Here is a 16694-nt window from a genome sequence, read left to right on the forward strand (position 1 = left end):
CAACTACGAATGTGGGAACACGTCATAGCCACGTAATTGAGTTAACAAAGGATATGGTGGAATCAGAGGTGAGGGAAGCAGGATATTCCTGGCGGGATCAGGAGAAACTGGCCAACCACCAAGACCGGTGGATGAACCCTCAAGAGCCCCTCAAGGAGTTAGAGAGTGGATGTAAAGCAAATGTACTGGGATCTAATGTATGTAAGTAGAGCTGGATGGACGAGCATGTCATATCGGAGAAAGATTAGTTAATTAAAAACACAGCGAGACATACATATCTAATTTCCTGTCTCTGCAGTGTCTAGTCTTTCCCCATAAGAGAAGTTAACCTCAGCCACGTGCATGTCACACAGATACAGTTTCATCCGTGCCCCCAAAGGCCAAAGAACAGTTCAGGGTTCAGTGCCATAAATTTCACTCCAAAGCCAAAAAATCCCATTTAAGAGCATTAGAGTGCCTTCAGAAAGTATTCACACCTCTTGACTTGTTCCACATTTTGTTGTGTCACAGCCTCAATTTGAAATGGATTAAATTGAGATTTTTTTGTCACCAGTCTACACACAATACCCCATAATGTCAAAGTGAAAATATGTTTTTAGAGAAAAAAAATCAAATGAATTACAAATGAAAAGCTGAAATGTCTTGAGTCAATAAGTATTCAACCCTGTTGTTATGGCAAGTCTAAATATGTTCAGGAGTAAGAATGTGCTTAACAAGTCACATAATAAGTAGCATGGACTCACTCTGTGTGCAATAATAGTGTTTAACATGATTTTTGAATGACCACCTCATCTCTATACCCCTACTCATGTAATTATCTGTAAGGTCCCTCAGTCGAGCAGTGAATTTCAAACAGAGATTCAATCACAAAGACCAGGGAGGTTTTCCAATACCTCGCAAAGAAGGGCACCTATTGGTAAAAAATAAGACATTGAATATCCCTTTGAGCATGGTGAAGTTATTAATTACACTTTGGATGGTGTAGAAATACACCCAGTCACTACAAAGATACAGGCACCCTTCCTAACTCAGTTGCTGGAGAGGAAGGAAACCACTCAGGGATTTCACCATGAGGCCAATGGTGACTTTAAAACAGTTACAGAGTTTAATGGTTGTGATAGCAGAAAACTGAGGATGGAACAACAACATTATAGTTACTCCACAATACTAACCTCATTGACAGAGTGAAAAGAAGGAAGCCTGAACAGAATAAAAATATTCCAAAACATGCATCCTGTTTGCAACCAGGCACAAATGGATGTAGTTCTGTCCTTGAGCTGTTCTTGTCTATTAGTGTTCTGTATTATGTCATGATTCATGTTGTGTGTAGACTCCAGGAAGAGTGGGGATACTAATAAAATACCAATACCAAGATAATACTGCAAAGAAATGTGGCAAAGCAATTAACTTTTGGTTCTGAATACAAAGTGTTATGTTTGAGGCAAATCCAATACAACACATTACTGAGTAGCACTCTCCATATTTGCAAGCGTAGCGTCGGCTGCATCATGTTATGGGTATGCCTGTAATTGTTAAGGACTGGGGAGTTTTTCAGGATAAAAAATCAATGGAATGGAGCTAAGCACAGACAAAATCCTAGAGGAAAACCTGGTTCAGTCTGCTTTCCACCAGACATTGGGAGATGAATTCACCTTTCAGCAGGACAATAACCAAAAACACAAGACCAAATCTACACTGGAGTTGCTTGCCAAGAAGACAGTGAATGTTCCTGAGTGGCCGAGTTACAGTACCAGTCAAAAGTTTGGACAAACCTAGTTATTCAAGGGTTTTTCTTTATTTAGACTATTTTCTACAATGTAGAATAATAGTGAAGACATCAGAACTGTGAAATAACACATGGAATCATGTAGTAACCAAAAAAGTGTTAAACAAATCAAGATATATAAAAAATTGTAGATTCTTCAAAGTAGTCACCCTTTGCCTTGATGACAGCTTTGCAAACTCTTGGCATGCTATCAATCAGCTTCACCTGGAATGCTTTTCCAACAGTCTTGAAGGAATTCCCACATATTCTGAGCACTTGTTGGCTTCTTTTCCTTCACTCTGCGGTCCAACTCATCCCAAAGCATCTCAATTGGGTTGATGTCAGGTGATTGTGGAGGCCAGGTCATCTGATGAAGCACTCCATCACTCTCCTTCTTGGTCAACTGGCCCCTACACAGCCTGAAGGTGTGTTGGGTCATTGTCCTGTTGAAAAACAAATGATAGCCCCACTAAGCTCAAACCAGATAGGATGGAGTATCGCTGCAGAATGCTGTGGTAGCTGGTTAAGTGTGTCTTGATTTCAAAATAAATCACTGACAGTGTCACCAGCAAAGCACCCCCACACCATCCCACCTCCTCCTCCATGCTTCACGGTGGGAACCACACATGCGGAGATCATCCATTCACCTACTCTGCGTTTCACAAAGACACAGCGGTTGGAACCAAAAATCTCAAATTTGGACTCATCTCAAATTTGGACCAAAGGACAGATTTCCACCGGTCGAATGTCCATTGCTCGTGTTTCTTGTCCCAAGCAAGTCTCTTCTTCTTATTGGTGTCCTTTAGTAGTGGTTTCTTTGCAGCAATTCAACCATGAAGGCCTGATTCACGCAGCCTCCTCTGAACAGTTGATGTTGAGATTACTTGAACTCTGAGTAATTTATTTGGGCTGCAATTTGAGGTGCAGTTAACTCTAATGAACTTATCTATCTTCTGTATACCAACCCTAACTTGTCACAACACAACTGATTGGCTCAAACACATTAAGAAGGAAAGAAATTCCACAAATGAACTTTTAACAAGGTGCACCTGTTAATTGAAATGCATTCCAGGTGACTACCTCATGAAGCTGGTTGAGAGAATGCTAAGAGTGTTTAAAGCTGTCATTAAGGCAAAGGGGGGTTACTTTGAAGAAGCTCAAATATAATATATATTTTGATTTGTTTAACACTTTTTTTGGTTACTACATGATTCCATATGTGCTATTTCATAGTTTTGATATCTTCACTGTTATTCGACAATGTAGAAAATCTGAAAAAATAAAGAAAAACCCTGGAATGAGTAGGTGTGTCCAAACTTCTGACTGGTACTATAAATCTACTTGAAAATCTATGGCAATACCTGAAAATGGTTGTCTAGCAATGATCAACAATACAATCTGACAAAGCTTGAAGAATTTTGAAAATAATAATCGGCAAATGTTGCACAATCCAGATGTGGAAAGCTCTTAGAGACTTACCCAGAAAGACTGCCAAAAGGTGCTTCTACAAAGTATTGACTTAGGCGTGTGAATACTTATGTCAATAAGGTTTTACCCATTTGTTTGAAGTCTAGGACCACAACATAATGAATCCTGTTTGAGAGGCAACCCAGAAAACACATGGAGCTCCATTTAAGGTGATGTATGCCCTCTGAATTCTGGGAATCTATTTTGATGACCTAAGAGTTTACCATAAATGATCATGATTGTTTTTATTAAAAAATGTATTGTTAAGAGCCATTACCACAGCAGAGCTGTGAGGTGGAGTTGGAAGGTGGTCTGAGGGTAGTGCACTGAACCTGTTTGTTTGTTTGTTTGTTTGTGTGTGTGTGTGTGTGTGTGTGTGTGTGTGTGTGTATGTGTGTGTGTGTGTGTGTGTGTGTGTGTGTGTGTGTGTGTGTGTGTGTGTGTGTGTGTGTGTGTGTGTGTGTGTGTGTGTGTGTGTGTGTGTGTGTGTGTGTGTGGTGAAGGAGTGGGTCTCCCTAAAGACGGAGTCCTATTTGCCCGATTTGATTCCAGCAGAGATTTGGCTGCTGTGACTCCTCCATCTGTGTGTGATTATACTGAATATGAAGCAGTCCTGCTTTCCTCTCAATCTATCCCTTTATTTCTCTCTCTATCCATCTCTCACATTATCAACAGCAAGCCTAAAAATACAACTTATAATGCCTTCACACACAGCCTTGAAGCCCTTTTAGGGCTGTAGGTGACTTGACCTGTCTACAAATAGATTAGAACAGGTGTGCAGCTTGGATTGCTCTTAATAATGACAACAAACCAAATACCACCCCCAGCTTAGAACAGTAACACTGACAATGGCTTCCTCAATGACTGGAGCTTTCCATGGCCAAGCAGGGACACAAGATGAAAGCATTCCCCAAAATCTCAGGGGCTGAACATTCCAGATATACCTCCAACACTGACCTCCAATAACCTCCCTCAGTCTTCCTCCCTCTCATGTGTCTGATCAAAAACAGTGGCAGCCAAATCTGTCCACCACCACTATGCTTCACGAGACCGTCATTTGTTGGCCATATGCGCTGCCCGAAACCCAAGCCTTTTAACAACTCCAACCGCAGGTACCAGTGTTTTTACTTGCCTCTGAGGGCATGTGTTTTAGTGTCGAGGACAGGTACACAAGGGGTCTCCCTCCATTAAGGCAACCAGATATAAGGAAGCCAACGCACTCACTCAAAGGAGGTTTATGTTCCTGACCTCCTACCCATTGCTCATTCTTTTGACTGGTCCTTGTATGTGAAGCATGTTAATGACTGCTGAGTCCAGCTGAATGTAAACGGAAGCCATTAAGGTAAGGATATTGTACAGCGTGTTGGGAGCCCTGGGGGAGTGTATTACAGCCCTGTCTGCTCCGTACGTCTGCATGCCTCCCTACTAGCCTCCCTGCCTGTCTGGCCACACTCAGAGCAACACTAATGACAAACGGCCTCCCAAACTGTGCCAGCTCACCTCCACCAATCATACAAAATCTCACATACCTATAAAACTATCTGTAATAGATACAGTTGTGTAACTTTAAAATGATGTGTGTACCTATGCATACAGGGCAGCATTCTCCCTCTGGGATGTAGAAGTTCTCACAGTCCAGCTCCGCACATTCCGCTTTGGAGCAGAAGGATATCCCTCCTCGACACTGGCAGAGCCAGCAAGGGTCCATACGGTACACCTCCCCCTCGGAAAACTCCTTCCCGTTGTGGACACACTTGGGGGAAACTGGGAAAGTGGAAGGGGAAACAAACGCTGTCAACCTGAACGACATGTGGGGCTCTTGATGGCTAACATACATTCACGGCTGATGAATGAACATACTATGCTAAACCATCCCATTTGGTATGTATTAAATAGCTTATAAACACCGGGACAGAATGAGTTTGTTGCTTCTGTAACCGTGCATTAACTCAGATGCAATAATTACAGTGTAGCTAGCTGTGGATGGAACAGAAGTGTATTTGTGTAAAGTCGTGCTGAGCTATGCACTTGAGCCGAGAGCCCTGGGGACTGGGCTCCAACAGCATTAGACAATGAAGCCAGCTCCATTGGGTGGAATTTAGCAGAGATCTGTGGAGTCTTGGCGGAGGTGGCAATGCGCAACGTAGCTCAGCTCAGCCCAGTGCTGGGTAAAAGAAAACAGCAGCGGGCTGGGCTGGCATAGTGTGGTCTGGAGTGCTGGGCTGCAGACAGCAGACAGGCCATGTAAAGCCAGCGTAAGTACCGGAAACCTCCACTGTCTGTCTCCAAGCGCCGGCCCACAGAACAATGACTACTGTACGGATCATTAGAGACCCATAACAAGCCCCGAGCAGCCGCCTTGCAGACACTACCGTCCAGCCACTGCACACGATGCTCCTGGAACACCCGAGAAGTGGGTGTTTGTATTTGTGTGAGAAAGAGAGTGGTAAAGGAAGAGCACTCTCTTTATTTAGTATTTCATTCATCAAAGACAGCTTTTATCGCCATAAAGTTCTATCATTTCAGTGATTGCCATATGTCATTTTATTGGATTACCAGATAAACCATTTGTCTATGACACTGTCTTTGGCTATGACTATGAGTCAGTGACTCAGGGCCTTGAAAGACCACATTAACTTCTCATTAAAACCATGACCATTAAGTTACTGCAGGAGAATGGTTACGTAAGTAGACCCTGGTCATTGTTTAATATACGGCGGAGCGGAGGGACAGGTACCAGCACCACACACAGGAGAAGTCTGCCTGTGGCATTCAAGGGTGCCCAGATGCTAATGTAATGTAGCTAGCCCTATTAAGGTTTCTATGGGGGGAGGCAGCATCTGTATACCATACTCTGGTAGAGTGCTGTTCTGACCCCTCACCTTTCTCCCTGCTTCCTGGACCAGCCTACACTCTAATACAAAGCAGGTGGGCCAACTGAGTTGAAAGTAAAGTGAGGATTTGTTCTCTCTTTCTCTCTCTTTCCATGTCTCTCTTTCCCTCAACCTCCTTTTTCTCTCTCTCTCTCTCTCTCTCTCTCTCTCTCTCTCTCTCTCTCTCTGCCTGCCTTGCGTGCAGCATAACCAAACAGACAAAATGCAATAAGTACTTTGCCGGGCAGAAATCAAAAGGCATGGCAACATTTTTAACGCTTGGGAAACAATAGGAAGTCACATGACAGGATGTTCACGTGTGATTTCCCCAGTATTTGTTAATGGTAATCCCTAAAACAAACTTGCGGCAGAGACACTAAATTCCATTCATGCATTCTGATTTCCAGTCCAATCCATATTGAGGATGGGATAGCGGCAGGGGCTGAAGGTGCCATAAAACCCTGACCCTGGACAACCCTAAAACATTCATGACAAACTGACATGGTGTGACTTGTCTTTCCCATCAAACAAAAATGCAAAACCCAAATGATAAACAATAAATCTTTATTGTAATTTATTTTTACCCCGTTTTCTCCCCAATTTTATGGTGTCCAATTGGTAGTTACAGTCTTGTTTCATCGCTGCAACACCCATACGGAGGCGAAGGTCAAGAGCTATGCATCTTCCGAAACACAACCCAACCAAGCCACACTGCTTCTTGACACAATGCCCACTTAACAAGGAAGCCAGCCGCACCAATGTGTCGGAGGAAACACAGTGCACCTGGCCACCGTGTCAGCGTGCACTGCTCCCCGGCCCACCACAAGAGTCGCTAGTGCACGATGGGACAAGGACATACCTGCTGGCTAAACCCTCCCCTAACCAGGATGAAGCTGGGCCAATTGTGCAACGCCCCATGGGTCTCCTGGTCGCGGCTTGCTGCGACAGAGCCTGGACTCGAACCCAAAATCTCTAGTGGCACAGCTAGCACTGTGATGCAGTGATTTAGACCACTGGACAACTCGGGAGGCCATGATAAACAAGAATTCTGAGGAGATTTTTCTCAGTTTATGGCTTGGAAAGCATGTACCATACTAGTCTACATCAAGTGTCCTGTCCTGACCTAAATCCATGCTACATGGGACTCCAGACTGTTTGCTCATCTAAGGGTTGATAAACAGTAGGCTGCTGTAGCATGGTAATTTGGGACCATCTGCAATGTCAGATAACATCAGGTCAGAAAGACCATGCAAGCTCCTGTCCAGTCACCCAGACTCATTCTTCAGCCAGAGCTGGAAACGGTCTCTCGTCAAACATGGCCAAAAAACACAGGTTCATTGTCATATTAGTCTGTACACTGACCAAAAACCCACCAAAAGCCAACCTCTGGTCTGTAAAATCATGTGCTCAATGCCTAAGGTCACTGACAGCTGGGTACTATTATGTGTTTCACAGAGAAATATTATAGGACGCCCAAACTTTGTTAATAATAGTGTGTTTTGTGGATGGGGCTTGGTGTTTGTGAGTGACCCAACATGTGGGATGTTTTGTTTCTGAGGAGGTCTTTGGGGAGCCTGGGGGGGATACTAGGGGGTAGGTGCCATGTCTTCATCCCCAGTCCCTCTCTGTGTGATTTCTGATGTGAGCGCAGTCATGCAGGGCTAACCGCCAGTAGGGCAGGCACAAAGGGCGTCAAGTCCGGAACCAAAGAGCAGCAGACACTTGTTATCAAAACACTGATCCCCTAGCCTCTGCAGCCGCCATTCAGCCCTCACCGGCCTGCCTGACTCGATTACACTCCCCCTGGCAGACTGGAGCACATAAAAAGCATTCCCATCAATGAACTGTTGAACCTTTTCCTCTTGGACGTGTGACCAGACAGGAACTCTTTGACACTGCACTTCTGTTGAGCAGATTGGTAGCCTAAGCACTTTTCTGGTCACTGCACTCATTAAGTCCATTCATTCCGGGACACGGCACACATTTATGGACGCAGAGGTGCCAGAATGGGAATTTGTTCTGTTGGTAAAACAGCAAATATTTGCTGGGAGGGCAGAGTAAACAGCCAGGTTCAGGTCCCCTCCCTCCCTGCCTTCCTCCCTGCCTAACTCCCTCTCTCCCTGACTCTGTGCCTGACTGGCTGGCTGGCTGATTGGCTAGCTGCTGTGAATGTGAAATCTAACTCTGGGCTGTTGGAGGAGGAGAGTGACTTGGCTGCACTACCAACATCTGCTCTCTCTCTCTCACACACACACACACACACACACACACACACACACAAATATACACACACACACACACACAAATATATACACACACACACACTACACACACACACACACACAGAAAGGGCGAGAACACCAGTTACGAACACGCTCCACAGACACAATCTGCCTAACGAGGCTCATTATGATTAATATGCCTAGAGGTGTTGAGATTATTTGCGGATATACCCCTGAAAAAAAATGTGAACCGTCGTCACACTCTGCAGTGGCAGAGAGACTGATTAACAACCCAACCGTAATTACCATCTCATTACTGACTGTCCTTTTCATCACAGGGCATTTAGTCAACTGGGATTTTTTGGGGAAATTGTTTTCTGATTAAAATAATTACCTCCGCAAAGGCATAACATTTCACACCAGCACCACTTCTCTCAGCAAGAAAACAAAGAAGACTACACCAATTCTTGGCCTGTTAGGTTTATATACATTACCTTTCACGCATTCTAACACGTCGCAGCAGTCCTCTGGCTTGCCGGTGGCCTGGCTGAGTGGTACAGTCTTCTGGCCGGAGGGGCACTGGGGCTTGTGGCACGCGCGGAGGTCACAGGTGCACTGGGGGGGCACAGTGGGGCAGCAGCCAGCAGGGGGAGTGTAGCTCTTGGTCAGAACCGAGCCCTCAGGGCAGGAAGGCATGGACAGAGCAGGGCATGTGATCCCGACACACTTCATCTCCTCTGAAATATACATATACACACACACATCGAGTCAGTCACATACAATAACAACCCTCAGTGAGGCATACTGTAACATCACCTTCCACCCGGCTCCAGGCTACAACAGTGCCCACACTGTTCGGAGGGCGGCAGGGGAAAAGGGGGGAGAGGAGTGGGTCTCCCTGGCCTGCATGCTTGTGTTAGTGGAACAGTGTTGAACAGTGGTGCTCATGTTGCAGGCTTGGGGCTGAGTTCACAGCTCAGTACAGTCATCAGATCCCCTTCACTCCGTGGCAGCTTTACAGCATCCTGTTAGGATGGAGAGTAAGAGCTACGCTAGACTCTAGACACGACAACCTCTCAGCACATCCTGTCTAATGCCTGCCCTGATCTCTGCCTAACCACTGGATCCAGCTCTCACCCCAAACAGCCTCTCCATCTCACCACCCATTACAGTTTTTTTCAACTGCTTACACACAAAATCTTTTCATGTCACACGATTTTTGAAACCTCTCACTCAAAGTGCTAAACTACACACCAAATATCCAAAACGATAAGCTATTTCTCAGCCTTTGACTCAGTTGTCAATTGCATGAAACACTTTTTTCAAAACACTACACACAATTCTCTACCTAAAACACAAAAATCTTACAGGAAGTGACTTGCTTTCCTTTTCCAAACACAACCAATCAAAATGCTACACTTATTCACCAGGTGGTCCTCCATCACAATGCCACACTGGGTCTGTACAACACTGGCCATATGCTCACTTTTCTGGATGCAATTTACACAATGCTTGTCCCTGATCCAGATCAGGAGCCTGCTAGATTTGTGGTTTTATGGGACAATGTTAGTTTTCATCGGGCTGTTCTGGTTTGCTACCCATCCACAGTTTGCCACCCATCCACAATTTGGAGTTTTGTACCTACCCCCATATTCACCTTTTCTAAATCCCATAGAGGAATTCTTCTCAGCCTGGCGCTGGAAAGTGTATGATCGCCAACCCTATGCCAGCATGCCGCTTCTCCAGGCAATGGAGGAAGCATGTGGGGACATAGAGGTTGCCTCTGTCCAAGGTTGGATACGCCATGCTAGGAGATACTTCACTCGATGTTTGGCAAGAGAAAACATATCTTGTGATGTGGACAAAGTATTGTGGCCAGACCCAGGCCCCCCCCTACAAATTCTAAAGAATATACTTTTGGTTTACATATGTTTATGGTTTTGTTGTATGCTACTCTATACAACAGTAATGTTTGGCCTAATAAATATTTTCTGTTTCTACATTGCATTGGTGTTTACAGTGTACTTGTTACCCCTCTCAGCAGATTACTTTCACTGTAGAACATTGTATTGAAATGTAGATATAAGCCTATGAAAGACCAAAGAGCTTTAGATTTAGAACAACAGTGTTTACATGGTATTTCCAAAAATGTACTATTATGAAAGCAGTGTTTGCCATTTGATGCAAATGCTTCATTCCGACATATGTTTATGGCAGTGTTACATTTGGAAGGAGATATGAGCCATTTTGCATTTTGTATGTGCAGTTTTGGGAACTGTGTGTAGAGTTTTGAAAAAAAGGAGACAGTTTTGAAAACTTGTGTAAGCAGTTGGAAAAAACTGTAATACAAGGCCATGTTCAACACTGCCCTTTTTCTCCTGCCCTGAGCCTTATTTTAGAAATCCCACTACACTTAGCATAGCAGGAAGCCAGAGCCAACATAATGGTCCTGATACCCTGGTTAGGGGGTGCTGGGGGCTCAGGGGTATACTTTGGACACCATTCAGGAAAAGTAAAGTGGACTGGAGTGCCCCTCTGTACTCATATTGTAGAAGAACAGTAGCTACCTTACAAAGCTTGGCTTACCCAATCCTTAACCACAGTTTATTTTTGGTTCTACCATGTCACTGTAATATATACAGAGTCAAGGGATTGGGTGCTGCAGACTTACATCCTGTCCAATAAGTCTAAGTCATTTCACAGATCTGCTACTAGAACTAGGCTATAGTGTAGATCTATGGCTTTTACGGAGGAAAAGGGAAGAGTGTGGAATGGTGGAATAAAGCAGTGTATGATGTTGACAGTGGAGAAAATTGGTAATTATGTTTCTATTTCATGTATTCCCTTGGGCCTTTACGAAAGGGAACGCCATGAAGCTGATAAATGACTATTAGCCTCATAAGAGAGGGAAATGTAATGGCTATGATTGCGTATGAGAGGAATAATTCAATCTCTGCATGCATTCTGGTTTTGGTGGAGAGAGAATAAAATGGGTTGAAAAAGCTTGGGGTTAGTGGATCGTCCAAAAGCTGGTTTGTTGATGTCCTTCCCAGACTTTCGGCGGTTCCCTGGTGCAACACGACTCTAGCAGAGGATGTGTCTTATCCCTAACATTTGAGCACCTGTAAGAGGATCCCTGAGGCTTTTCCCACCAGATGGGAAACTGAAATGACAAATGGAGTGACTGGAGCCCAGGGGTCTGACTGTTGCCCCACTGACAGACAGTCCAACTCCACATACAGACAATGCCTCTAGTATTACTTTCAGTGGTCAAACCCTCCGAGGTTGAACATATCGGTCTGACCCAATGCTCGCCTGACTTGTTAATTGTCTGGTTAAGAAGTCATTTGAAGTTTGCCTGACCCAGAAAAGATGAAATGTTAAATTGTGACTTGAGCAGGAGAATCATATTTGGGGTGGGGGAATATCTGACAGATGAAATTAAGGATAAAGGTGTTGGATTTTTCCATCCCTGAATAAATAGTGCAGGAGTGGGAGGTAGCGGTCTTCACAGGTCCACCCCAGACCCAAACCAAGACCTGAGCCGTCCGGGTCCAAAATTCTAGCTTTTCCAGCAGGTCCGGGTCGGGTCCTGTTTGACTATCATAGGGTCTTTGTAACTACAGCTGATAGACCCGAGTGGACCTGAATGGATCCGACCAAGGATCTGCATAGCCTACAGCATATTTATTGTCCCCTAATAAGGGGAATATAATGACAATAATATAAATGCTACATGCAACATGTTTTCTGAGTTACAGTTCATATAAGGAAATCAGTCAGTTGAAATAAGTCCATTAAGCCCTAATCTATGGATTTCAAATGACTGGGCAGGGGTGCAGCCATGGGTGGGCCTGGGAGGGCATAGGCCCACCCACTTGGGAGCCATGTCCACCCACTGGGGAGAGGCCCAGCCAATCAGAATGAGTTTTTCCCCACAAAGGAGCTTTAATACAGACAGAAATACTCTTCAGTTTCATCAGCTGGCTAGAGGTGGCTAGTCTCAGACGATCCCACAGCTAAAGAAGCCAGATATGGAGGTCCCGGGCATTCGTGGTTACACGTAGTCTGCGTTTGTGAGTCCGTTTGGACATACTGCTCAATTCTCTAAAACAACGTTGGAGGCGGCTTATGGTAGAGAAATAAACATTACATTCTCTGGCAACAGTAATGGTGGACATTCCTGCAGTCAGCATGCCACTTGCATGCTCCCTCAAAACTTGAGACCTCTGTCATTATGTTGTGTGACAAAACTGCACATTTTAGAGTGGCCTTTTATTGTCCCCAGCACAAGGTGCACCTGTGTAATGATCATGCCGTTTAATCAGCTTCTTAATATGCCACACCTGCCACACTTGGTGGATGGATTATCTTCGCAAAGGAGAAATGCTCACAAACAAGAATGTAAACAAATTTGTGCACAAAATTTGAGAGAAATGGAAAAATTCGGGGATCTTTTATTTCCACTACATGTTGCGTTTATATATTTTTTCAGTATATAAGGCCTAGCCAACATAAAGATATATTTCTTAACCAAAAAAGCAACTACTCGGGTTTGGTTCTGATTGTTTTCGTGGCTGGGTCCTCCTTTCAGGGCCGAGTGGCGCATCTCAGTGCTAGAGACGTCACTACAGACCCTGGTTAGATTCCAGGCTGTATCACAACCGGCAATGATTGGGAAACCCAGAGGGCGGCACACAATTTGCTCAGTGCCTTCCTGGTTAGGGTTTGGCCGGGGTAGGCCATCATTGTAAATAAGAATTTGCTCTTAACTGACTTGCCTAGTTAAATGTTAAATAAAACATAAAATAAATACAAATATTGTGTCCAATCGGATCTGGGTTTGATTGTCCTCGGGCTCATTTGGATCCGGGTCTGGTGGTCCTCAGGTCCATTTGGTTTCGAATCCAACTTTTTTGATCCAAATATACCTTTAGTGTGAGGTATCTGTACTGTACGGTTTGCTCTAGGAACCTGTGAACAGTTGGGGCTGGCACAAAGCTCGCATTGATAAACTTTGTTACTGAATAGTGTCATAGAGAAGGGGAAAATTCCCCTGAATTAAGTTGAGCAACAACCATTTTAACGGTTTTTGGCCTAATTCCTGCATTTGAGTTAAATAAACTTCAGTTAGATAGAAATAATACCTCTGAAATCAGCCTAACAGCAATAAGTCAGTATAAAATCAAATCAAATCAAATGTTATTTGTCACATGCGCCGAATACAACAGGTACCTTACCGTGAAATGCTTACTTTTCCAACAATGCAGTGTTAAAAGTAAGAAAGATTAGTCCCCCCCAGAAAAAGGAAATAGTAACACAGTAAAATAACAATAATGAGGCCATATACAAGGAGTACCGGTACCGAGTCAATGTGCAGGGCTACGAGGTAGTTGAGGTAATTGTAGGTAGGGGTAAAAGTGACTAGGCAATCAGGATAGATAATAAACAGAGTAGCAGCAGCGTATGTGAAGAGTGTGTCTATGTGTGAGTGTGAGTGTGAGTGTGTATGCTGCTGTCCAATATAGTGATTTGCATATGAAGACTTTTTAAACCATGAATTAAATGTTGTGCAATGTTTGCATTGAATAAACTTTCAGTGTATTGTATGTGCCCCAGTCAAAGAAAACAGATTGCTCATTCACTTCTAACAATGGGTGGACTGGAGTACGCTTGGAAACAAGCTGGCAGACATACTATTGTCATTCAAATGAATGACATTGTAGCCATTTGTGGAAATGCTCCAAACCAAGGAGGTCCAATTAATATCATTTTCTAAAAGATACATTTATGAGCACAACAGGCATGGAAACAGCATGGTAAACTCAGTGGAAGATAGATTTCAGCACATGTTTGTGTTCTATTTGGAAGCGCCAATGGGGTAATTAGAGAGTCAGTGGTAACTAGAGCAATCTCTGTATCACAATGGTTGCTATTCTCTAGCTCAAAACAAAAACACAAAGTCCTAATTTGTCATGCTTGATAAATTCAGTCTGTAGAATGGCCAAAATATTCTCTTGTTGGGGTGGTGAGATAGTATGGAAAACCTAGCAACACTACCAAAGCCTTAATACCCACACACACATGCACAAACAAACACACGCAGACGCACACACACACACATTCACATGCACACACACTCACGCAACCTGAAGCCAGGCTTGAGGTGGAATCTGAAAATTGGTTTATTACCACAGAATTGTCTATTGTAAACAATGCATATTTCTGGCATCTCAGAGCTCATTCAAGAAAAAAAAAACTCTTCGTAAATGAGCTTTTTTTCTACAGAGGGCACAGATGCACAGTATTTGTCTGACTAGAGCAGCTCTGGTAGGCAGAGGAGGCTGTGTTGACAGCCTGAGTTTACTCATGGAAAAAGTGCACAATGTGAGTTCTGTTCAGTGACTGACTTTGGAAGCAAGTCAGCAGAGAACAAAGCTGTCTTAGTACAGCTGCCCTCCGTGGGCTTCTGGTCCGTCCTCAGGTTTTATACAGTTTGTCCGCAAAGGGACCCATCAGGCCTGTCTCTCTCTCACAAAAGCTGTGGAGGTCTGGCAATGTGCCCACTGGCGGTTGGGGCTGAAAACGTCTGCATTGTTCTCTATAATAAAGAACTAAGTCTGAGAGGTGGCAAAAGCCACAGGGTCACAGGAGAGAGAAACATAGACATCTGAACCTCACACTCTAGTTAGAACAGTCAGGAGAGAGAGCAGCAGCAGCCCACCGTCCACACTCAAAAACACACACAGACCTCACAGCTCCTCGCTCTCTCACTCTCAGGCTAAATATTTGTGGCTGAAAAACGGGATCCTGGTGTCTCAGGCAGCAGAGCCGCAGCTGCGGGTCGAGTGTTCTCTTCTCTCAGAGTAGCTCAACACACCCTTCCCCATATTGTCAGATCTCCAATGAGATTGGCCCAGGGAAAGTGAGTGAGAGAGGCTGAGCTTTTATGATGCTGAAAGGGCTGAACAATGTCTGAGAAAAGGGGACTGATTCTTTTCAATGGGCCATTGTCAGAGCTGGAGCAGAATGCATGGGAGTGGAAGGATGGCACAACTATGGTTCAAGTTGTATGAAACAGGAACAAACGGGCCATGAGGGGAGCTTCAAACAGAGTTAACAGTCTCTGGATCAGCCTTAGAAGACACTGAACATAAAACATGATTTGGGCTGCGACGCTCTGCAGCTGCCAAGTTTGTGGCAGTTAAGGCTGTTGAGTTACTCAACAGTGTTGGCCATCTGCTCATGTTTACTTACCGACGACCAGGAAAAGCAGAGGCTGGTGATATGATCTGTGCCCAGGCTAGAGCTGGAGAGCTGGGGCAAGGGCTGGAAGGCAGAGATGGATCTGTGGCTCGCTGCAGGGGCAGGGGCTGGGGCTTGGGTTGGGGCAAGGCAGGGCTTGAAAAGGGTTGGGGCTGGGGCTTGGGAAGAGTTGTGGTGTCTGGTGATCAGGGCTATAAGCTGACTGAGAGCAGTGAGAGGACTGACAGGCTGAGACAGTGATCCCAACTCGCCTAGTGGAGACGCTCTTTGCCTGAACCACCACACAAGCTGAGACACACACACACGCACACACCCGCACACACACACGCACCCACACACAAACAACACACACACTTCGACATGAGCAGGCTCGCTGGGCGCGACAGGGGCCGTAGTTTCCGCAAATGACACACAAACACAGAGAGAGGAGAAATCTAGCTCCCCTGCCAGCTACTGGCAGTCTGGAATGGCGAGTAATAGCAATACCACAAAGAGGCTGCAGCCAAGTAGAACTAATGATGCTTTCAGGAGAAGGACCCGGGCGGGAGGGAGTGTGGTGCTACAGGTGGGCCAACTCCGTAGTAACGAGCTTCATTGTACCATGGCATCATGGTGGGCACGGCTCCCATGTCTGACCCGCATCAACTCCACTTTCTCTCTTTTTCCTCCCTCCACTTCCTCCCTTTTAAAAAGTACTCATATGATTATACTAAACTTCAATACTGCCCCATTTTACAAATGATGTATTCAAACAAATGGAATTCTACAGTATTACATTGCATGTATTTAATTATTTTGTTGTTGCAGTGGGGACAGTAACATTAGCACTATCGAAAAATGATACTTTAAAGTAAATGGCTTTAGATATTGATTTATTTTTATGTTTAGCTCATGTTTAGGTCAGATAATATAATTTTAACTTATGAATTAAGGTGTCTGTATTATAATAAATGTGTAGACATTAATAAATGCATTTCTATAGCTTCCAAAATACCAACATGGAGGAACGGTGGCTTCAAAACAGTGTGTCTGTCACGCCCTGACCATAGTTTGCTTTGTATGTTTCTATGTTTTTTTTGGTCAGGGTGTGATCTGAGTGGG

General features: G+C 44.5%; 1 protein-coding gene across 2 annotated transcripts in view; it reads right to left on the minus strand.

Annotated features, from left to right (window-relative positions):
- The window catches only part of LOC109904012 (cysteine-rich motor neuron 1 protein), a 55394-nt gene that overhangs the window by 19349 nt on the left and 19351 nt on the right, over positions 1-16694 (minus strand). Inside the window, exons 4-5 of one of the 2 annotated variants that reach the window (XM_020501070.2) lie at positions 8822-9064; positions 4817-4996 (exon numbers count right to left, since the gene is read on the minus strand). In XM_020501070.2, the coding sequence (XP_020356659.2) occupies positions 4817-4996; positions 8822-9064 (423 nt within the window). The remainder of the gene's footprint in view (positions 1-4816; positions 4997-8821; positions 9065-16694) is intronic. The other variant, XM_020501071.2, reaches the window with a different exon arrangement.

This window comes from Oncorhynchus kisutch, linkage group LG14, assembly GCF_002021735.2.
Source record: "Oncorhynchus kisutch isolate 150728-3 linkage group LG14, Okis_V2, whole genome shotgun sequence".
NCBI lineage: Eukaryota > Metazoa > Chordata > Actinopteri > Salmoniformes > Salmonidae > Oncorhynchus > Oncorhynchus kisutch.